Source organism: Coturnix japonica, chromosome 5 (genome assembly GCF_054131305.1).
Source record: "Coturnix japonica strain WE chromosome 5, WE-NBRP24, whole genome shotgun sequence".
In the NCBI taxonomy this organism is placed as follows: Eukaryota; Metazoa; Chordata; class Aves; order Galliformes; family Phasianidae; genus Coturnix; species Coturnix japonica.
Window position 1 is genome coordinate 46,676,536 of NC_140667.1, and position 24,394 is coordinate 46,700,929.

General features: G+C 38.4%; 1 protein-coding gene across 9 annotated transcripts in view; it reads right to left on the reverse strand.

Moving 5' to 3' along the window:
- BEGAIN (brain enriched guanylate kinase associated) overlaps positions 1 to 24,394 on the reverse strand; it is a 140,556-nt gene that overhangs the window by 85,382 nt on the left and 30,780 nt on the right. For 6 of the 9 annotated variants that reach the window (XM_085550580.1, XM_015865691.3, XM_015865689.3 and 3 more), the window contains one exon: positions 13,757 to 13,785. In XM_085550580.1, the coding sequence (XP_085406706.1) occupies positions 13,757 to 13,785 (29 nt within the window). Of the gene's footprint in view, positions 1 to 13,756; positions 13,786 to 14,147; positions 14,302 to 24,394 lie in introns of those variants that run through there. The other 3 variants (XM_085550581.1, XM_015865692.3, XM_015865688.3) reach the window with 1 other exon arrangement.

A 24,394-nucleotide genomic window follows, 5' to 3' on the forward strand; every position in this document is an offset into this window, starting at 1 on the left:
TTGTTTTCTTGCAGGCCAAACAAACCTGCACAGTACAGAGTTAGAAACTAATGATTTCAGATTTCTCTTAAATTTTCTTAAATTTCCCTGGTGCTTCTTTTCTTTATTCATTGGGGGTGGGCAAAGAAGGCAAGCTTCACGTATCTTTTGCATTACATTTCCAATATAACATGGAACAGCTGTGTCTTACAACTATTTCTGCTCCCCCCCCCCGCAATTATATGTCTAATGTTTTGCGTGCTGACCCAGTGTTGTTTTTTGTTTTGTATGGATATTTAAGTACTTCATTGATCACCTACATGCCTTGTTATGCAGGTGAGTGATGTTCCTACCTATACTGTACAGATAACACTGTACTGCTGATAGGGCTCCAAAGTAATCCCCATTGGTCAGTGCTGAGTCCAGCGTTGTTCAGCATCTACATCAATGACCTTGACGAGAGGATAGTGGCCACCCTCAGCAAGTTTGCTGATGATATGAAGTTGGGAGGATTGGCTGACATGCCTGAAGGTTGTGCTGCCATTCAGCAAGACCTGGACAGGCTGGAGAGCTGAGCAGTAAGAAAGTGGATGAGGTTTAACAAAAGCAAATGTAGTCATGCACCTTGGGAGAAATACTTGCATGCACCAGTACAGGTTGGGGGATAACCTGCTGGAGAGGAGCTCTGCAGAGAGGGACCTGGGTGTTCCAGTGGACAACAGGTTGGCCATGAGCCAGCAGTGTGCCCTCGTGGCCAAAAAGGCCAATGGTATTCTGGAGTGCATTAAAAAGAGCGTGTCCAGCAGGTCGAGGGAGGTGATTCTCCCCCTCTACTCTGGTCCTTTCCAACCACTACGATTCTGTGATAGTCACTAGCAGTTTGACCTTCCTGCCTGATTTGTACTTATAAATCTAATAATAAATAATAATGTGTAGAAAAGTCAATAGAGAAATAATACAGCACACTTCTTTTAGTGCTCTAATTCAGCAAAATAGGCCATGAGAAGTATTTCACTAATTTACTGTAGTAAGTGCTCTCAGCAGCTTCTGTGTTTCAGCTGTTTGGTGCTCCAGCATGAAGATAATTAGCTTGGTAATTAGTTATATTGTTATTTAATAGTCCCTAGACAATGTTCTGTTTTTTGAAGGAAAAGGCCTTTCTTTCTATACCTCTGTTCCCTGTTTTGTTCCCTGTTTCTTTTTTTTAAATAATAATAATCTAATATTTTTTTTCCCCTTGCCAATTATTTTTATCTTCCTTGTGTACTATTTTCACTAAAAAGGGTCCCAGTTCCCAAAAGACAGCTTCTGCCCCAGCCTACAGTGCAGCTGCTATACCACAGAACTGTCCTTTAAATGCTAGATTTTTTTTCTTTTTGACCCTTTTAGGGAAACAGGAAAAGTGAGAAGATTGGTGAAATAGGCTGGGATTGAAGAGAATGGTCTCTTGAGTTTGGAAATGAATTTTTTTAAACTTCATGAGTGTAGGCGGGAAGTTTTCATCTGTTCCTGAAGTTATGATGATGAGAAACAACAGTTTGAGGGTACAAATTAGGATGAGGAAGGATGAACTACTTCCTGGGAAGACTTGATATTTGGTAGTTAAATAGGATATTAATCTCCTGACAGTTGCTGGGGTGGGAAATGCACTTAGCTGACAGTCTGCAGATCTAAGGCACCATTTGGGGAGGAGGAGGGGCGGTCCTCTTCTCCTGATGGAGGACCAGGAGGATCCCTCCAGAAGGTGAAGGGGAGGCAAATGCTGTGGAAAAGGTGTAAGGCCAGAGAGAGGTGTGGGGGCGAAAAACTGAAAACTTTTATGCTTGTGTAGGTGGTCATGACCTCAATAAAAAGAATCTTCTCCTAGTGTCACCCTCAAGCTCAAAGTCACTCTTAGTCCCATTTAAAAGGAACAGACTGTCATCTATTTCTTTTTTTTTCTTTTTTTTTTTTTCTTTCTGTCTCCCACTACTGCCTTTGTGGTACTATTCCTCACACAGTTAGCGGGAAATAGCTTGCTTGCATATACTTCTTATAATAGTTTAGCTTCTAGTTTAATACATCCAGATTTCATATTTCCTGGGTAGTGGCCTTGTTACAGTTGTCCCTTCTAAGAGCTCCAGTTTTAAGAAGACAGGCTTTTCTCAGCAGGATTGTGACTGTAACAAAGATGGACTTTTTTTTTCCCTTAATTTACTTTGTGACTCAAACTCCACAAAGAATCATTCCTACTTCTCACCAGCTGGTGGTCCATATGTCACTGTATCTTTACTCTTGTAAATACAAGTTTGAAGTCATGATTGCAGATCAGATTTTTGGTGGTTAATACGAAAGTACGTAAAATGTCAAATGATGCAGAAAGAGTAAAGAAAGACTTGGAAGGCAAAGGGAAAAGCAGCAGTCTGCATTTATAAAACTTTAATTCCAAGGTGCTCCCAGAGGTTTGCAGACATCAGTGGATTTCTGCAAGTCTGGGATCAGTGCGGGACCTGACCCTGTAGGTCTGGGATCCACAGCATCTTGAGATAAGTGTCTATGGCTTCCAGCACTTTAGTGTTGTCTACCAACGTGTTTCAGCTCTATATTAGGAATAAAAAAAATGCAGTTTGGCATGTTGCCTTTGAAGGATTGCCAGTTTCCTGCTGAAACTCTTCATTACTCTAGAAAGGATGCTAAGTGTTCCCCTGGGGAGATGAAAGTTTTGTGATTTATGTGGAGTTTTATTTCAAAATAAATAAAAATCTTTGGAACATTGACAGTGCTCCAGAGAGAATCCTAATGTCTGTGGCTGTTACACGTGTCCGCAGAACAAGAATGTCAGATCCTTCAACACTTTACATCTTACTCCATGTTTTCAACACAATAGTGGCAGTGCCACCACCGCCAGAATATCAGCAGATGAACAACTCTAACCTGTTATATTTCCTTTTTCCATTACATAATTGCCCTTAATTTCAGCAAGCAGGGCACGACTCTGCAAGCCAATGCCCCAATTTCTAACGCTGAAAAAATAGTCAGGATAAGAATAGAAAATGCAGCTAGTAGCTTTGTGTGAAAGAACTGCCGCTTGTAAAGGGATAATGGCTTTTGTTGATTTATTTATTTTCCTGATTCTGTTCTTAATGTTTTGTGGTAGTTGTAGTTAACTAGTCTACAGTTTAGTGGCTCATAATAAAAATGCAAGGAAACAACTTCTGGTTGGATTTGGAAGACATTAAATAGTTTCAGAAATCTGCAGAGTGAGTCCTTGCTGCAGGTGTGTGCCAATGGTTGTTCCAATTCATGCAGACTTCTATCAGGCAGCATCCTAGAGATGAATGACAGGAGTATCATGTGAGCTCTTTGTTCTTTGTGTGAATGTGAAAAAATGTACAGATAACACAGCTTTTTGATGAGAGAATATGTTCCTTTCATGAGTTTCTTTCAATAACCTCTCTGCAGAACTAGTTTTCAGCTACTGTGTGGTCTGTGCAAACCAATAACATAATGTAACTAATCTGTGCATAATGAGGTAGATAACACTCAAAAAGGAGTTGCAGTTCTGGGAAAAACTGGAGTTCTCCAAGGATGCAGTAATGGATTCATCCAGTTACTTAGAATTCAGCAAGCAACCATCTCCTCCGTGTCTATTTATATAAAAAGATGCTTTCCCAAAGTTGTGTATATAGAGATGATGAATAAGGAGATGGGATACTCTACAAATCCAGGCAGGCAATTTAAACAGAACTGTCAACTCTGTATGCCATGATAATTAGTAGTTCAGTGCTGTAGAAACCTTAAAATGAAAATCCTGGTAAACTTCGTATTTACTGTGCAATAGAAATTGGAGAGCTCTTCAGGGGATGGAGGTGAGAATGCAAAGCAACTGCAAGATGTCAGGAGAGCAGGCGAATCTGCATGGTATTACAAGTAAAGCATTAATTAGAATTTTACTGTTGGAACTATAACTGGAATCTTCCATATTCCTTTAATCCAAGTAACATGCAGCAGTTGTTACTTGTTTGCTACATGTTCCTAGATTATAATGAGTGCTGTTCTGAAAGTAATGTCTCTTATTTTAAGATGCCTCACAATGCCAGAGGTGGGTGTTGGCAGTAGCGGTTAAACCTTCTTGCCAGTATCGTATTACATTTTTTCACTGTGCAACAGATAGCAGCAGAGGGGCAGTCTGACAAAATGATGCCTGACATAGAAGAGAGTATGAAGCAGAAGTTTGTCACTGAATTCTTCCATTTGGAAAAATTATACCCACTGATGTTCTTTAGTGTTTGCTGAATATTTATGGATACCAAACAGTGGATACAGCATAGTGAGGTGGTGAATGGTGTGTTTCAACGGTGCCATTGACATGTAAAACGAGCCTTGTTCTGACTGACCACAAGATTGTTACTTGCAGGATTTTGTACATTGCTGGTGAAGATGTAATGCTAATGGTACTGATTGCATTAAAAAAACCATGCGTTTGTAGCTGCAAATCTGCTCTATCAAGAAGTTTTATTGTGCTATTTATTGTAGTTTGCATAGAAATAAATAGGTACTACTTTGAGTGAACAACGTGAGTTGGACCATGAGAAGGCTTTCACTCAGTAAGAAAATGTCTTCAGACTAGAATAGATGTCTACAAAGCAAAGCATATCAGAAAAAAAGCATCTGTGTTAGTACAGTTTCTCTCAAATGTTTCCATGGGTACCACGGAATTAACAGGACATCTGAAAGTTTTTGATTTTTTGTTTTTATTTTCCTTTTTAATCTAGAAGATATTCTGTCCTGATTTGTAAAGGAAAACTTCTACGGGCGCTTAGCATGTGAAACTAATCAGTTCTTGTAACTGGATCTACTGAGGCTGTGTCAAATCATAAAGTGTAACACAACTAATGGAAAGCAAGTTCAAGACTAATACTGCTGTAAAAATCTGCATCAGCAACTTTGTCAAGGTGGAAAAAAAAGTGTCAGCTGTTATCTAGAAAACTTAGATCATATGCAATAGTTAAGACAGTTTTCTTTCTTGAAGTGACATCTGTTAGCAGACTACCTGCTTAGTGCTATAATTGCATAGACTTCTAATTTCCCAGAAAAAAAAGACTTCTCACAAGTTTTAGGTTCTGGTTTTCTCTTGCAGGCTGTGGAAGGAATAGGAAAGGGGGGATCACTTTGTTACCGAACTGTATAGGTCAGCTAAATTTGGCCCAAAGAAACTCATACCATTCTTTTCTATCTATGACTCATTTCCTTCCTTTCCTGTCCATATGTTCTGTTACCAGAGCTACCTCTTCAGTTATACAAAGGGCTAATTTACTTTTCTCTTGAAAAAAACAAGACTGTTGATTTTGGCCATTCCTTCACATGGAACTGGGGAGGACTGTGTGTCTTCTAAAATAGCTAGAAACTTCCTGCAGTTGGTTCCTTCAGTAGTGAAAGCTCAATGGTGCACAGTTGAGATGAGAAAGAAACTGACTGCATCTTGTAAGTCAATAAAACAGGATCTGATTATTTATTTATTTATTCCCTCTTGACAGGGATAATTATATTCTTTTTTGTGTTAAGTTATACTTAACTACCTTAAATATACTTACTTAAATACCATTGCTGCTCTGGCTTTCTCCACTCGTGTCACTTTAGACTAGTTTTCAGGATGTCTCTTATCCACTCGGAGTATCTGACTCTTACTTGATCTTTCAATCTTTAATTGTCTGTCTTGTACCAACAGGAAGCTGAGAGTCAAAACTAAGTATACAGTTTATTCTGAATTCAAATATAACTGTTCTGTTGCTACAGATTGCATGACTGCAGTCTAAAAGCTATGTTTCTTTACAGAAAACAGCACTTTCAGCACCATAAAGATCAGGACTCTGTCTGTGAATATACTTTGTTGCTAGCTCCGTGTTGAGGAGCTAAGAATAGTGGTCCAGGCTGCAGAACATATATTTCAGCACTCGTGGATCTGTCTTAAAACTTGGAATGTATTTGGTACAATTGACCCGCGCTGTTTCCGATTAACTTCTTGGAAACACTATTTCCTCATTGCAGGATAGAGATAGGATTCATACCAAGAGGAAAGGACAGGTGACATAGCAAATACAAATTTAGTTAAATATATGAGCGTAAAGACATTTGTCATGCATTTGCTGCTACATAAATGTCATTTCAAGCACCTGCATCTGTGGGACTTGGCAGTAAGACCAATTGTACAGCCATGTAGACAGTTTCTTTTTCTATTTGTAGACTAGTCTCTACAGGCAGACCATTGAAATTCATGTCACTTTGTGCAGTACCCTGGCTAAGCCAAAGTCTTGGAGTAAATGGCACCACAAAGATTTAGCACTTCTTTTAAAGAAATGCACAGAAAGGGAGCCTGCTGTTTGCTTATCTCTTCAAATTGCCTACTGTAAGAATGAGCTGTAGGGAGATGGCTGAGAAAAAAATTAAGTTGCCATTCACTGCTGGAAATTTTGATATAGCACTTAGAAGACCTTAATAATAGAGCAGCTCCTTAAACTGATCTCCCTGTCTAAATGGCAGTTACAGCTAACAGAACACATAACACAAGAGCATCTCTTTGACTTGATTTGGACAAACGCTTCATAATCAAGGTCTTTTGCCTTGATATAGATGGGACACAATCTTGCTGAAGAGGGTGACTCTTTGGAGACATGAAAGCCTCTTGTGAATGTGTGGGTGTTTGTAGCACAATGAACAGTTCAATTAAGGGCTCAGTGACTTCTAGAAAAAGTTTGAAACTCCTCTTTTCTTCTTGGGGATAGTCCTCATTCTTCCTCTTTCTTTTAAAGATATGTGAAATTGACACAAAGAATTCAAAACTTGCATTTTGCTCCACTTAGCCTAAATGTAATTTGTATATGATGTCCTGGTACATCTCACAACTAAATCAGCTGCTGCAGTGTTCCCCTGTTCCTCTGTACTACTCTGAAATGAATTTTGTATTCCTAGATGCAAGTCTGCTGTGTGAGTTGTGTGTGTATTGTCTTGTAAGTTAGAGTTTTGCAGATATGGTGTTGGTTGGGTAAGTTCAGGAAGTAAGCTGTGCTCCTCAGAGCTTTGTGGATGCATGTAGGATGAAAGTTATGCTCTGAGAGACAATATACACATATATATTTTTTCTGACTCTGTATATAAATATTAATGAACTAATGAGCAGAGACTGTGCACTTTTCAGTGAGGTAGATTTTCTTCCTAGAAGAGCTGAAGGTTCTCATAAATAGTAGGATGGTCACACATGAAAGAACCTAGCAAGGACCTACAGCCACTAATGATCCATCTACCCCACTTGAGAGCTCTATAAACAGTACAACCTCGTTAATTCCTAAAAGTACAACTACTGCTAAGTGTCCGTGTTTAAGCACATTGTAATTCTAGCTAAGGTCAGTACCAAGACAATTCAGACCCCTAGGTTTTCACTTTAAAGTGATAAGCTCAGTGTTTTTCATATACTTCAGATAACATTCTTTAAAAATCAAAATTGAATTATATCTGCTTATAGAGTTTTTATCTGAATGTATCTGCAAATCACGTGTGCATAAATGAGGAATTGATTGGTAAATTAAATTGCCTGAACCATGTCAGCAGCAACAGCAGTTGCAAAAGCCTGTAGAGACATCTCCCTCCTTGCAACAGCAAGCATTCAAATTGTACTTGATTTCAGCACACTCAGGTGTGGTTCACAAACTATGCTTCTCTTGAACACTTTTTGGTTTTCAGCTTGGAAGACTTTATACTCTTCATTTTGTAAGATTGTTTTGTTACTGCTGCAGTCATTGTCTCTTCTAGCTCTGTAAGATCCTGCTCTCACTATTTAGCACACTTCTCTAGTAGCTTTTGTCCGAGTGCTTACATAAACTGAAGTCTAGTTGCTATTAGCAATAAAGAGAATGTGGAGAGCATCCAATTTTTCCACCTTTGATTTTTCTGACAATCAAGGATTATTGCATTTTTGAGAAAATGTGCTCTGGAAGCTCTAATCCCCGTGTCACAAAATTTGAACTAATCATGAACACTATAATAAATAGACTTTTTCATAAGTATTGTCAAATTATCCTATCTTTTTTTTTATTTTCCTGAATACTCATAGTGTTGCTCAGTGCTGCACTTTGTCTTACAAGAAAGGGGTAGGCAGAGCATTATTTGTAAGCCTGGTATCACCTAGGTCCAGCCTCTCCCCCATGACTCACTGCAGCTCCCAGTTTGATGGCATGGCTCATCTCCTCCTACCTACTTCCTCAGTCTCTTCTGATGTTTGCTCTGCTCCCACTTGTCCCTGCAGGCCACTTTCCTCTGCTGTACCTGGTTTCCTTCGGTTTGATTCTATCCTGCTCTCTTTTCCTGTCATGTTTCTTGTTTGCTGGACACTTCCACTCTACTGATTATTTACCTAGAGCTAATAGATGTCACGCAACGCTTGTTACAGCATGTAACTGGAGCTTGTTCCTTCCACACAAAAACTCCTGCCTTTCTGATCCTTTTTCTAAGGAGCAGATAAAGGTTTAGGGCATGGGGCTGTAAGGTGACAGAAACTCCACTGAGTTAAAGCTGTACTGGTTTGACTGACTAGCACATATAACAGCAGTTGTGAAAGTGGATTAGACTCGTATATAAACTGCACAAGCATATTGTGCCCATGACAGTGTTAATAAAGCTCCTAGAACTGGTGGCTCTGCACTCCAGCTGATCCCAGCTCCAACGTTACGGTTTCTTGAGTATCCATTGCTCCTACTGCTGTGGTTGGCAGTCACCAAACTTAAAGCTCATTGTAGTCTCTGAGGGAGAGAGATGTGCAGTTCAGCTGTGCCGCAGTTATTGTCTTGGATGGCAGGGTGAGCAAAGCAGATAGGCTGCAAACAACCCTGCAGGGCTGTTACTGCTTTTGAGACTGCCTGGGAGACGGAAATAGCTTGCTGAGCAGAGGAAAATGAAAAACAACTTCACCTGTTTGACTGCAAGTAGTCAGTTCTCTTCCTGTGTTTTTCCTTCTGTGTTTTGGAATAGATCCAACATTTGCTTAGTTATATGACTATTCTACCACAACCTCTAATGACCCCAAACTTGCAGCCTTTTAATGCCAGCATTTCCCTATGCTCTATTTCTTCTGAGCTTTCCATGTGCCATCTCTTTGCCTGCATCCTCAGCTGGGGTTCCAAGCCCCAGCATGGGCCAGAGCCCACAGACATTGATGAGCAGATGCTGGAGCTGCTGTTTGCACAGTTTTACTGTTGTCTTGCAGGATCATGACTCCGTGCAGGCAGCAGCTCTCAGCAGAGCAGCTCTGGATGCAAAGGCAAGATCCAGTATATACCGAAGTGCATTAGTTTCTTGAAATAATTTCCCTTCCTTGTGTTTAAGTAACTGTGGTAAAATTAACAGAGATACAGGCTGAGAAAAGGGAGGACAAGGTGGGAATTGCAGGAAATTGCAATGTGTTCATTAGCATATGAAGAGGGCTTTATTTATACCAAGTGGCAGCATGATCTAGTGGGCATTAAAGGAGGTATTCACTTAGTCACTCAGCTACCCCAGAAACTTTTCCCCATGGCTGCACGTGCCTTTGATGTTCCTTTTAAAGAGTGATTTTTCTTTTTTCTTTTATTTTTTTTCTTTCTTACTGCAAATGAACTCAAACATGCCTGAGAAAAGTCTTAAGTCTGAAAATTCAAGAGACTTGGATTGAGCTCCTGACTTACTACCAACTGTGTGTGTGAAACAGATCACTCTCACATGCTCTAATATAAGGGCTGAAACGAAATAAAATGTTACCTCACTGGTCCCTTGTGAGATTTGGATCACTTTGATCAGAGATCCGTGGATAATGAGTGAAGTGCCACTAATGGTGCTGGTGAAGTAGTCCTCAGCTGGAAGATAATGCAGCTACATTATGGTCTAGGAAGCAGAAAGTCCATATTCTTGTAGGTACACTAACTACAGGAGTCTAACAGTTCGTGGTGGTGATGTGTACTGTCCTATGTACTTTCAGCTGGACAGTTCAGAATATTGTGAATCTTGAAAAATTAGACTTCGGGTTACTGATTTATAGAGTTTCCTATTTGTCATTTATGTTTTAGGAACATTGTTCAATAAAAGCATTTTCTTTTTATGAAAATATCTAAAACCTTAACTGGTATATCCTATGGATTGCAAGAAACACTGTGAATCTGATCAAAAATTGTGTAAGGAAAATGTCAGGAAGTCTCTTACATCAAACTGCACAACCTTTCACTTGAAAGATTGAATGTACTTCCAGCAGGATTAAATGGAAGCAATGTAAGATTACTGAGTGAGTTTGTACTGGAACTGTGGTGGAACTGGCAGGCATCTTACTTTTGTATGTCTGTCCATACCAGGGATTAAATTTGACTCAGAGGAGTAGTTTCCTGAGCATTTATATTTTAGTGAGCCAGCCACCATACACGGCTGAAATACAGTACATATCTTCAAGGGGTTTGTGATTAGCAGTTAGCCTTACTTTCTGCATAATATATTGGTAAGATGAAGTGTGGTAAACATTATGTAATGCTAAGAACCGTTCTGTGTGAAGACTTTGTTGTAATTACTCATCTTTCTGGTCTAGGTTTCAATACAAAAATGCATGTTTCTGATGTCATTCTCATATTGGGCTAGATATTGATAATCGCCCACTTCTGCTTCCTACTGTTCCTTCCACCTGTCATGCTGATGTATTCAGCCACCTGGCTGAAAAAGAAAGGATGTGACGTTGCATGCTGCAGTGATCCCTTGGCCTACAAGGTGGATTACCACTGTTGAGTGTGAAATGAATTTCATTCTTCCAACCAGATTTCGTGTGGAGGAATGTAATGCTGAAGTGTGTGTCTTAACTTGCAGCACCACTGTTGTGCTGCCCAGGCTCAGCAAATTCACTCTTGGTGATCATTAGATCAGTTTTGCAGCCTTCTGTGTCTGTCTCTGACTCTCATGGGACTGGCCACCCCCAGTCCTTGGACTGTCCCGGATGCACTGGGCAGGAAAAGGAGCATGGCTCACCTGATAATGCAGATCTACCTTTATAACATATCTGAGCCTACAGGCTCTCAAGGGCTGCAAGCATGGAGCAGCTCCTTTTAGAAGTTCTGCACCTATTCTTTATGTTTAAAAGGCTTCCTTTTCTCAAAGTGCGCTGTGGACTGCAAACCTAGATTTTTCTAACCCTGTGAATTTTTACCCTATATGATTCCTGCAGATACAGTTTTGAGTGTTTGTTTTGTTTTTTATCTATTTGTTGCCTCCAAGCTCCTATTCCAGACCCCTTTCCTTCTCCCTCCTTCCACATGTACCTTCTGCATACCTGGTCTGTGTCTGGCTGCTGCAGGATGGCACAACTTCAGCTGACTGCAAAGAGTAGGGAAGGAACTAGGCCTAGTAGGGCATCTTCAAGTACTTTGTGTCAAGTGTTCTTCCTGCACTGTTATACTTGTTTCTACATCTTACCTATAACAAACAAACAGAAACAAAAGCCACCACCTCTTTCCTCCTGTTCTGTCCTCTTCCTCACTATAATTCTTTTCCTTCCCTGATTTCAGGCTCTCTCTCCTCGTGGCTTCTCTGAGGCCACTGTGATAAAAGGATGAGCTGGTCTGCCTTAATCTGGGTGTCAGGCTTGGAGGAGAAGCTTAGGAAAAAATTAATTCTCCTAGATCTGTGAGTTAAGCAGGCATTTAAAATAATGACTCCAGATTTTGTTTCCATTGCCCTGTTAGTTTGCATCCAGGACAATAATTGTAGACAGGAGCCCAGCAAAGTTTGGACTGGAACAGTGCAACTTCTGCAGACACAGACTCACAGAAAAACCTGATCCATAAAGATCAGTGACTCTTACTCATGGTTCCACACAGGACCACCCAGAAATCAGACCAGGTGTACAAGAGCAGGTCATGATGTAGCTTCCCCATCTCATCTTGTTGGTACAGGGCAGCAGCTTGGATGATAAGGACCAACCTCAATCGGAAGCAATTTTTTACACGCAAGAAGTCCAAACAGAAAACTTCATTAACAAGCTGCTGACACGGCCTGACCCTTCTCTTGTTTGAGTTTAGCTATTAAATCCCACCTCCTTCAGTGGAGGGGTTAGAGGTTTCCATCTGTACAAGTGCTCAGGAAGTACTGAGGAAAGGATTGCTGCATGTCTGACGGCTATAAAACTATGGTGCTAGGAAGATGGAGTTTTATGACTATTTCTCATAGAAAACTCTCTCCTTTTCATTACATTCTTGAGCTTATTCTCCTGGGCTCTGCTGCATGTTTTTTGCAAATGTGACAAGAGCAGAAACCAAAGCATGCTCAGAGAAGTATTAGCGTGTGTTTATGCACACATGCTTATCAAGGGAACATGTATATACGAGTTTGCTGGCATCTGCTAGCAGGATAATTCATGACATGAATGAGCGTCCGAGATGCTGTTTAGAATTTTTAGTAAATGCAGAACCACATACTGAGGTGTTTTCTCAGTACTTACTCAGGAAAAAAAAAAAGCAACTCATAACTGTAAAAATATAGTTCCAATTTACATGCAAAACCACAATATGTTGCACAGGATTTTTTCTTTCAGTTCAGAAGTTACTCTTTCAGTGACAAGAAAAAGTACGAAAATGTACAGCTGAAGTACGTATTGACATTAGAGACTTTCAGTTGTGCATCTTCAAGTCCACTGTGAGAGATAACCTTCTTGTTCTTCACCAAAGAGAAACTGAATTTTATTTCCAGCCCAGAATTCATTAACAATCTTTTTTTTTTTTTTTTTTTTTTTTAAATGATAGCCACTTTTTATTTTAGTTATTTCCAGAATTATAAAACTATTCTGTGTTTCCAAAAAATCAGGGCAATCATTCCGAACTCAAGGGATCTAAAAAGTTGTGCTTGGACCATAGTTGCCACTAGCCAAACTGAGTCACCAAGCTTGGGGAAGGAATTTAGACTTGTCCAATAAAACCAAATGAGACCAGGGCTGGTGTTTTGGTTATCAAAACGAGCTTCATAACATATTTGAGCATACAATAAAAAGCTCAACTTTTCATTTTATTTTGATAGTAGTATAATTTTGATAATACTTGATGATTTAATCAATAGACAGAACTTGATTTGAAATTATTTTTAAAGGGGCTAGAATGCTTTCTTTTTTTTTTCTTTCTTTATAGCATACACAAAAGCAATATCTCCCAAAGCAGACTTGCTTTTGGACATGGGATGGAAAACTTGTATTTATAAAAGCCATCTCTTTTTGCTTTAAGCAGTGAGATGTGCTGAGAAACTGGTACAGTATGACAACATTTTAAACACAGAGGAGATGAGATTTGTCTGTCTGGTGTACAATATAAAACAAAAATCGAACACCAATCTTACAACATTATACTGAAACAAACCACAGTAATTAGATGCTTTGAAGTCAAGCCTATATTTTCTTCAGCTTTTTCATGAATTATTGATCCACTTTCCTCATTAAATGGAATGGTAAGCTCTTGCAGTAAATGGACAAGTGACTACAACATTTATATAATCGTATATCCTCTGCATCTGGCAATAAAACATGTTTGTGTATAAAACACCCCTTCTGAATTGACATGTCTGCAAAACAGATTTACTACTATAACCATATTCCTTTTCTTTTGTCTCTAAAACACAGCTTCCCTTACATAGACATGCAATCCAGTATTTTATTCTGGTCATATTAAGCAACATATTTTCAAAGAGCCTGTATTGTCTTTTGTTCAGCAGAACATTTCTTGTCTATAATGAGATGTAAATAAACTGTCTCACTTACCTTATTTTCTCCATCTCTGCCGCAGAGGCCTACAAGAAATCAAATAATAGGAGCAAGTGAATGAAAGGAAACATTCACTCTGCAGATTTATGCATAGTTAAGCTTTCCAAATGGTTTTCGACAAGTGTCTACAAAGCGACGGTAAGCAAACCCCACATCTGCATTAGCCGAAAATAACACTGAGAGATTAACTCAGGAATAATGCAGCACGCTGCAGGAGCACTGTGTATACCCACGAGCCATGGGCAACAGAATGACTCAGTTGTAGCACTGAGGCAGAAAATGGTGAGAGAGAGGAAGGAAAAAAAAAAAAAAAAAAAAAAAAGCGGCAGCAAGTAACAGGTTACTGTGCCTCCTGGATTTCAGATGAAAAGTTGAAATGCAGTGCTACCCTCTGCGCAGTGGGCATGGCAGCAGTGCTCGGCTGGCTGGGAAATTAAAGTGACTTCATCACATGTGAATTTGGATTTGGAGTTCAATTCGCTGTGTTTCACGGAGCCTGACAGATGGAGTGGACGCAGGCTGGCATCCTTCGTGGGAGTTTCAAATAGTCAAATTACTTTCCTCAAGTAATACGCTATCTTGACAATTAGCATCTCAATGCATGCAGGCTTTTTGTTAACCCCTTCACTGCTACTCATTTGCAACTCCAGTACCTGCCCAGTTCCCACTGCTTGCTGTGTAAGCTGGGTTCCCATTAACCCTTTGGCAGCTTCCCGGCACTTCTATAGCCTTGACTCTTTACATCCTGGTGGAGCAGAAGGTGGTAATTTCATTAATTTGCCTTGTTTCTTTTCACCGTAGAGATGCTGTGAATCCTACTTATCTGTAGCACAGAGACTCATTAATCTCTGCCAGTACTTATATAAAAAGCAGACTCCTATTAACCCCTTAGATCTTTTTTTCCCATCATTATCTTCTGCAGGTCCTTAATAGCTGCTTCCATTTCATCTAATCATCCCACTGGCACAGAATCTCATCAATTCTCCTGGTCCCATTTTATTGAATCTAGGGAATGAATACTTGGAGCAACCCTGCAAGCTTTAGAGCCAGATAAATCCCAGCATCTCAGAAACTCTTATTTATACTAAAGGCATTGCCCATTAATCATGAACACTTTAAACCCTGTTGATTAATGACTGACGATCATATTTGAGTATGAAATAAATTAAAGATTAAAAATAGGGAAACTCTAATCATTTATCCAGCAGGAAATTTGTCAAACTGCCTAATAAAACATACCAAATGACAAACTGTTGGTTCCTCATAACGTCATGTCACTCTTTCCAGCCCCCCCTTCTCATTTATTTTTGACTTGTCTGTTAGTTAAGTTGTCAGTCAGGTCAATGTTTGCATGATAATTTCTGATGATATGTATTAAAGATGGTAGGCATTCACTGGAATTTGGTATTCAAGAAGCCAGTTTCAGGAAAACCCCTCCTTGGTTTCCCAGGAGAGGATGTGATCCATGTTATGTTCTTACTGCTTGCCTACAGGGAGCATAGGGCTGCCTATTTTAAATTCTGGATTTTAAGATTAAAAATCTAATGTAGGGACCTCTAATTACTTTCTCTAACTTCTGTATGTCCACTGAATTCGTAAGTATTCTAGAGTGTGTAGGAAACGGTTTAAATGTTATTGACTGGAAATGGAACCTTGTGGGGTTTTCCTGGGCATAGGAAACCACTGGCAGCCCAATGGGGCTTACCACTTTGGTTATCCTCAAGTATATTAAAAAAAAAATTGCCATGACCATTGTGTTCCTGTCATTCAGAAGCTAGGAGTATCTTTCACTGAAGCTACTTGCTGTTGCTTTGTCTGGAACTGCAGGAGCCACCAGTGAGGATTGGGTACTTATTAGTGCTTCTGTTATGGCAGCAAGATAAGGGGAAGTTGTCTTAGCTTTGATTTTGCCTAATGCTTTAAACATTGCTATACTGGTAGTGTTAGGGTGAAGGTTGTTGCAAATAATTTAAGTGCAGGATGGAGAAGAGAGTCTGTAGGCTGTTTTTTGGTTTTTTTTTTTCTGCTATACTGTTGATCTCATCTATGAATGCAGGTGAGTCATTGGCTGCCAATCCCAACAGGAAATTAGTAGGAGAAAAAAAGCACAGGAAAAGCTTACACCAAAACAAACTAGAAAACTACATCAAGTTGCAGTTTCATCAGTCTTATTATTATTATCATTATTACTGTTATTACTATTACATCTCTTCTATTTTCTTTCCTTACCATAAAATTTGCTTTCTTTGTGTATGAGGAGGCCAATTATCCTTTGGACCTCTGGGAATGCTGTTCTCTGCCTTTCTTTGACTGTGTGGGTAGATTGTAGATCCATGTCTTTTTGACTGATGAGAGGAGCAGTGGCTTCAGCTCAGCCCCCCTCAAGGAGGACTCCCTGACCTAGGTCAGAGCCTTTCTAGGCCATAGCACTGCGGTGCTGTCTCTCTTCTTTTAATGGGGTCCTACTATCAGTAAATAAAAGTGGGTGAGAGCTCAGCTGTTTTTAAGGTGGATGACCTAGCTTACATGCTAAAGAGTCAAACAAACATGTAGAAATGTTTGCTGATGAAAATAAAGAGCATCCATGTGGTATTCATATGAAGCAGTTTGCCTCAGATAACTGTTCCTTTGGAAGATCTTTTTTACCCTTTTCTTCTTTCTGACTTCTTTTCTTTTTCATCTTGTTTCCCAGCCATTACTATATTCTGTGGAATCTTAGAATCTGTATCATCTTTAGACAGTTCCCTATGAAGGCTCCCATCTGGAATGTCCAAACAAATTGATTTTAAAATATCTTCTAAATGGCTCTGAATTGCCCAGTTGTAGGCCATCCTATGGGATTTATTTCAATTACAAAGAAATGCTGTAGTTCATTTTGGTATGAGGATGTCCTTTATATGTTATGTATGAATTGCTGCTTGCTTGTGGGTTGATCTATTGTAAGTGCTTCATGATGTCTGAACTGATCTCTGTGATTGCAGCCTTGAGTGATTTTTTTTTAATAACATTTTAAATTAAAATCTGTAATTACCTTTAATTATAGAAGTACCAAATGTAATTTAAATACCTTTTTTTTTTCTTCTTTTTTTTTTTTTTTTTAGCAATATTAAGGCAGCATGTCTAAAGTATTTTAAGTGTCTAAAAATAACAAGTTTTCTTTTAAAGAAAATCATTGACCTTGGTAATTTCATGCCCTATATTTCTATATACAGTCTTTTACATCAAATACAGAGACTGATTTGAAGATTTTCCTTTCCCTGGAAGTGTTTGGTACAGTTACTTTGCTTAGGAAAACTGCCAGGCAATGCCTAATAGTGCTAGCAGAAAAATCTCTGCTTTCCAAGTATCTGAAGAGTGCAAATATGAAACAGGACAACTGACAAGACCTTTTTTTCCTGATAGTTGTAAGCATCTGAATGTACATTTTGGAACAAGTATGCTAAGGCCAAGTGTTTTTGTTACTGTAAGTTTTTGGGGTTTTTTGTGGTTTTTATTTTTTTTTTTTCATTTAGTATGATTACTGCCTTTCAGTCAGCATGGCAAACTCAATTGTTTTCAAGTCAGTAGAGCAAACAAAAACCACTGTGATTTTCTCCTTTTTTTTTTTCTTTTTTTTTTTTTAAATCTCGTTGTGTTTAATTACAGAGTTAAGCAATAACAAGACAATGGCGGAATATTTTCAGTCATTTTTGTACATAAGCTATGTCTGGTGATTGAATTCCTTTAATTTTCTATTTATTTTTTTTTCCTCATGTGATTGGAGTTTATAACGTAGATTTTTTTCTTTCCAACAAAAAAATCTTTTAATAAAGTAGGAAGTTATGCTGAAAGTCTATCCATCATTCTATGAAATTCACATGGTGACAGTATTGGCAAAATATTGCTTTTCTTCTTATTATATTAGCATTTTCTGAAGGATAAGAAATCACAATTCTAAGAAATCAGTGATTCACATCTCTCAGCTATGTAATGAAATTTCCTTTCTGTAACGTCTTGAGGTCAATTTTTACAGATACTGGTGTATATACGAAAGAGGAATTGAAACCTCTTCATTTTTGTTTATGTGTTGGAACAAGGTATTTCATTTTAGAAGAACAAACAGGACACTGAGTTTAGTGGATTTTGAGTTAGTGTGTTGTCTAGCTGTGAGCCAATGTATAAGACTAGAAAGGGCAACGGGAAGTTCCTGCCTCTAGTTTAGGCTGACTGTTGTTATTCTGGCTTAATAAGTATTGTGTGAGGTACTTTTATTTTTGTGGTGTGGAGAGCTGTAAATCCATAGGTAAGGGCTTCTGAATTCCTAATACACTTGTAAGCTGCCACATTTTCAACTACAGTAGTTTCACTTCAACATTCCTTTTGTGCTTGAGGTGTTACCAAATTTTGAGAGGAACCAGTATAACCATATTCCTTTTCTGTAGTGTAAAAGATTTGGTTTTGGGGCTACAGAATTTGATGGGATTAATTTTTAATTTAGATTCTTAATCCCCTTTTAAAGTATAAGCTTTAATATACTACTAAAAAGATGTTTGAAAACAGGTGAAAATTTAATCTATAGGAACTTTCATAGAGTTGGAAGAAACATCTGGCTGCATTTAATTTGGCTTCATGTGTTTGAAGGATCCAATGGCTTTCTTTGTATTTTTTTTTTTTAACAAAATTTTGCATGTAATTGTCATGCAGATGCAAAGAAAAATGAGTCCAGTTCTCCATAGTTGATAATGGAATATACATTTTGTTCAGAATAACTCTCCTCCATGTACACCTCTGCACCACGCGCCATGGAATACCTCTGCTGTTCCACAGTCAGTACATAAAAGGTGAAGGGGCACAATAATTCACTGAGGGGAGACGGCAGAAGAAGTCAAGCCCTATGTCAGAAGAAGTCAAGCAAGAGCAGTACTAAGGAATATGTTGAGATTATTGAATATTTTCCCTTGGAAAGTGAAAAATCATGCTTACTACAAAGAATGCAAATATTTCATTAAACTCTAAGGTTTTTGAAAGTCTGATGTGAGGGAAAGTATCTGGCATTTAATTTATACACGAGTAACCATGAGTAAGACATGCCAATTCTGTCTGTACCGCCAAGACCAGTCGTATCATCCTAGCATAGCCGCCTTATCCTGAACCAGCAACTGGTGTTTCGTATGGTGAAGAAAGAAACCCTCCACTACCAAGTTAGATAATAAACAGAAGCTCAGTCCTTTGGAACTAATGGCATACAGCAAAGATATGCTGTAAGCAAAACGACCTCAGTAAAGAAGTAGATACATTTTCCTCTTAATTTTTAGAGATGAGAATGAAATTCGACATCCAAAATCTTCACATTATGCCTGAATGCACATCTTCAGATTACTGCTACTCTGTCATGCAATATCTATCAGTGTGCTATGCTCCATCTGGAAGAATTTTGGTACTTTTTTGCCCTGTGTATTACTGAACACTTGTAAATGGATAGAAATCATATAGCCTGATTGGAATCACACTCTTTGGTATGGCCAGTTTATCTCTATTTAATCCTATAACAATTCTATGTTTAAATTTAAGGCGTTTAACTCCCACCCTGTTTTTGAATTCTGACAAGCATTTATGGAGAGGTGTCTTATCTGAGAGAGAAAACAAGACTGATTCTTTGACTGCTCTTAGAAGATAAAACTTATTCCTTCTGTCATTTCAGCATTACTCCAAATTAACATAATCTTAATTGAAAGCAGGTGATCAGAGCTGTTCATCATGTACAAAAGATCTCACCCATGTCTTGTATAATAATAAGAATTCCTTAGTACCCTTAAGGAGATATAAAGACTGCCCCAAAGAATAATTCCTCCTAACTTGTTATGTTGGTCTGAGGTGGATGTTTGTGATATGGCAGTAAAGTATTCCATCACGTTTTGTTGCTATATGATAGATGACAGCAGAAGGGCAGTATGACGAACTGGCTTTTGACACAGAACGGTGCATGAGGCAAAGATGTGCCACTGAATTTCTCTTTTGGAAAGATTGGCACTCACTGACATTCTTCAATGTTTTCTTAACATTTATGGAGACAAAACAGTGTATGTGAGCACAGTGAAGTGGTGGATGATGTATTTCAGCAATGGAGACAGCAAAGTGAAAGACAAGCCACATTCCTGATGACCATGAAGGCATTTATGAGCTGAAATGAAGGCTCTTGCTCACTGATGGTAAAAATCATAGCTCATTGTGGTGACTCTGTTGAAAAGTAGTGTTTGTAGTTGAGAATTTGCTCTATCAAATAGCATTAGTGTGCTCTTTGTATCTGTTAGTTTCTATGGGGAAAAAAATAAATCAGGACACATTACTTTCAGAGCAGCTCTACATATCTGCAGTACATCTTATGGTTGTCTCAGATTTCCAGTAGTTCTGCTGAATTGGAGCCTCATGTGTATTTTGGTCTAAAAATACACCTAGATCTCTACTATATCACTTTTAAACAATAATTCTCAGCTGAGCTTCTTATGTATTGCTTCATCCAAATCTAGATAGATCAGGATATATTACCTGAATAACAAATCAGTTCTTCTGGCAGTTTTAGCAAAAATATCTTTTCTTGTTTTATGGTATTTCTCTGCATTCTTTCCTGCTTATTTTAATTGATAGTGAGAAGCTTTCACCTTCCTTTGAGTTACATTATCTCTTTACCAGATAGAGTATAACATTTGAACCAGTGCACTTAATGAAAAGCTTTTGCTTCTGGACTTGCTACTTCATGTACCAACTGATCAAAATCTTGGGTTGGGGATTATAGTGGGGCTCCTTGTATCAGCACAGTGAATAGGCTTAACTTGTTCTCATTACCAATTATAGCTACTGTTATGTGTTCTCCCTTTATCGGAAGTCCTAAAATTTCTCCTGCATTTGTAATCTCTAATGAAAGGCTAGAAAAAGTATCACTTTAATAATTGAACCTCTTCTAAATTACCCTGAACCTCTCTCTGACCAATATACAGTGGGCATTTCTTTTCTGCTTTGTTTTGGTTTTATTTTTCCTCTTAAATTTCTCTCCGTATGATTGAAGATATTCTTAGAACTACTGTTGGAAAATAGCAAGGTCTATTTTCTGTGAAGTTGTGTCTGAAAGACACTGGGAAATAGTTGCAATGCAAGTAATATAGAAAACTTGGGTATTTTTTTCTCAGTGTATGTCTTACAGTCCTCTGTAGCACGTATTGCATGTGTGAGTATGTATCAAATAACCACAAATTAAAATGAAGATGTTACCTGCACGCTTCTCTTTTGCATGCTTGGGAAAATGTAACATTCTCAAACTGTTTTATTTCCTAATATTTTAAGATCTTTGTTTTGATTCCTTAGTTTCATTTTCATTCCATGAAGTCTCATAGCCAGCTTCCCAATGGGGGTAAATTAGCAGAGCTCTGGTGAAGTCAAGCCTTGCTGATTGGTGCCACTAGAGGCTCTGCTCTTAAATGGTTGTTCTGGTGAGTCAAGCTGATTTCTGTCATGCCTAATATTCTCAGCTGGCATTAAATGCTGTAGTCCTCAAAAAAACAGTCCCTAAAGAACTTGCACCTGTTCTCTGTGTTGCTTGGCAAACCATCCAGTGTAACCTGAACAAAAAAAAACCAACAACTGAGCAAAATTAGGCAGCTCTCTGCCTTCAAATGGTAGTTGGGACTCCAATTGCTCAGTACGTTTTTGTATACTCAATCAAATGATTTGAATCTGTGCACTTAGTTAATGTAATTAAACTGACTACTTGTACTGTAGATATCAGAAGAGATGAGGCTCCAAAGTGCTAGGAACTGTACAATACAAACTCATCATATGAAGAGGAAAGCCTTTCTACAATGATCTGACTGGGTAAAAAAAAAAAAAAAAAAAAAAAGATTCTAAGCTACAGCAGCACTTCTGTTTTGTGAGAATAGACTCATGCACTATATATACTGTCTGTCCAGCTGACCCTCTGTATACTTTACTTCCAGCTAGCTTGACTACAGTGTGATCCACCAGAACTGTAGATCAGTAAATAATGTAGACAAGTGGAGACTGAGGAACCAGTATTATGTGTAGTCTTACTAAGTGAAGCCTATCTCAAACTAATACATGCCACTACCTACTGCATGATACCACTGTATTTATGTATGCATCTACATTACAGACAAAGCTAACTGTAAATGTAGATGTTACACAAAGCATTTAACCACTGCATTTGCCACTTAAGAAGCTCCTGTTTATTGGTAGAGGATATAAAGTGGTATCTAATGCACTGACTTCTGTGCTGGTAAGGGTGGCCTTGTACTAAGTGGGACCAAAGCTTGGGTTGTCTCATCAGGAGATTGTATGGATTACAAATCCTAACACAGCTGATGCAAGTCTTGTGTGTTTCTGTGTTTATGTCTTTATACCTCTGCATATGTCTCTGCATACTGGAGATGTTTTCTTTTGAATGTTGGCAATTGGAAGTGGGAGAAAGATGAGAGGGGGAACAGAACCGCAAAATTCTAACATCCTACACTTATAGAGTTCTGTGTTGTTACAAAACATGCATCTTCTGCTCTAACTACATCTACTTCTACTTAGGTGATGGTAGCTATAATACATGGGCCTGTTATACAAGGTTTTAACAGTTTTTCTTGTTGTACTCTTTATCCCTGTGCCCTGCTTTCAGCACCATCCATCCCTAAAGGAAGGCCTCAGTGGAAGACAACAAAATTGCTAAACCTGGAAAAATACTAGCCAAAGCAATACTGATTAAGATAGCTGTCTGCAAACAAGAAAAAGTTACCCATAAAGAAAAAGCGAATGAACCATTTTCTGTAAACACTATGGACTGAGTAGAAAACAATAGGCTGAAACTGAAGCCAGAGAGACTTATTAAAAAGACAAAAATGCTAAGGAAATATTAATAATTACAGGGACAGTCCTGTACTGAAATAATTGTCCATGGTAGTTGTGGCATGCATCATGATGTTTGGGAGCATTTAGGTACAACTTGTACTTCATAAGGCATTTTGTAACTTATGAACTTATCTGAGTGCAGAGAAGTTTAAGATAAGCAAGCTGCACTGATACACCCAGACAATGTCACAGATATTTCCTTAAAAAGAAAGCTAGACTTCAAAGCTTTCACTTCTCCTGTCACATAGCACTGGTGGAAAAAAATATCTGTTTATTGATTCACCTTTTTTAATCCCTTTTCCAACCAACGTGTGTGGTGCTTCAAAGTCATAACAGTGGGGCTGTAACTATTTCTGGAACAATGGGTGTTCCAAGTGAATAAAAAGCCATGGCCTATGATAGATCATTTGGACTTATGTCTGTAATTGTTTAAGAAGGGAATTTTTCTCAAGCAACAAAAGAATGAGGCCAGAGAATAATATTAAGAATATCTTTGATCTTTCTTTTTCAAACCAGCCTCCTGTCACCAAAGGAACAGGATCTTCTAATAATATTATGGATGAAAAAAAAAAAGAGAAAAACGTACCCAAAACCACAGCAGACCATAAGGGAACTAGGATGTTACTTGAATGAAAAGAACTGGTTCAAGTTAACTGGTAATTTATGTGCAAGGAAGATATAATTAGAGTAAGAAAATAGCTGGCCATATTCACTGAAGTGCTGTTGGTTGACACTGGATTACTATATACCACAAAACATGTGTACAACATCTCTTCTGTACACTTGAGCTCACAGTGGTGTTAGGCTACATGAAAGTGCATCTATAAAACCCATATAAAAGTTGAGTCATAGTCTCCTGCTATTAAAGTTATAAATTTTCTTCTGTTATGTACCTGGAAGTCAAGACACTATGGGAGACCAATATGTGTTTATAACAAATATGTATATAATCTGTAGATATTTTTCTGAGCCTCAAGATACTTGGATATCAATTATCATTATAGTGACTTCAAAGTATGGTGGTGCTTAGAGAGGTATTTGTTTCATAGAGAATTTGAGCTCCTTATGGGAGTCCCAAGATAAGATGCTGATGTTATATAAGGTAAAAGAGACTTGAACCTTATGCTCCAAAGTCTCTAGCGAATTCGATAATTACCTAAACAGTGTCTTTCTTCATCCCTTTTTAAGCAGGGTGTAAAGATGAGAAAAGCTCCTTTTGTCTGCTTTTCTCTGCAATCCTGAATGATAAGGCAGATTCTTACTACAACACTGTTGAAATAAATAAGACAAAATACTTTCTAAGCTGCAGTGATTTGGGTTTCTGCAGAGCCTCAGTGTTATTGGTCTGTGTCATCACTGCTGATTCCAGTTATGTCATTGTAATGATTTTAAGTATAAGGTGACTTATGTGAAGGACTTAGATGGTGTTTTAATTGTGATAGGGTCACAAGAGGTCTTTTCTTTTTGTATTCACCGAGATCTGCATTAACATTCATCTCAAGGGTTCTTTTCTGCAAATTTAAAGAAGTCTGTTCTTCCTCCTACACAAAATGTGGAATTGTTAGGCTTTACTGTGGAGACGTTAAATCAGACTCTGGAGATTCCTTTGTTGAAAAGGAAGCTGTATTGTTAAAATTACATCTGGCTTTTGCACGTGTCATATTTCACAGGAGCACTGAGCCCGTATTATCTAGTGGCTTTGCTTGCAGTCTTTTTTCACACAGTGCTATTTTTAGATTTTCAACCTGTTGA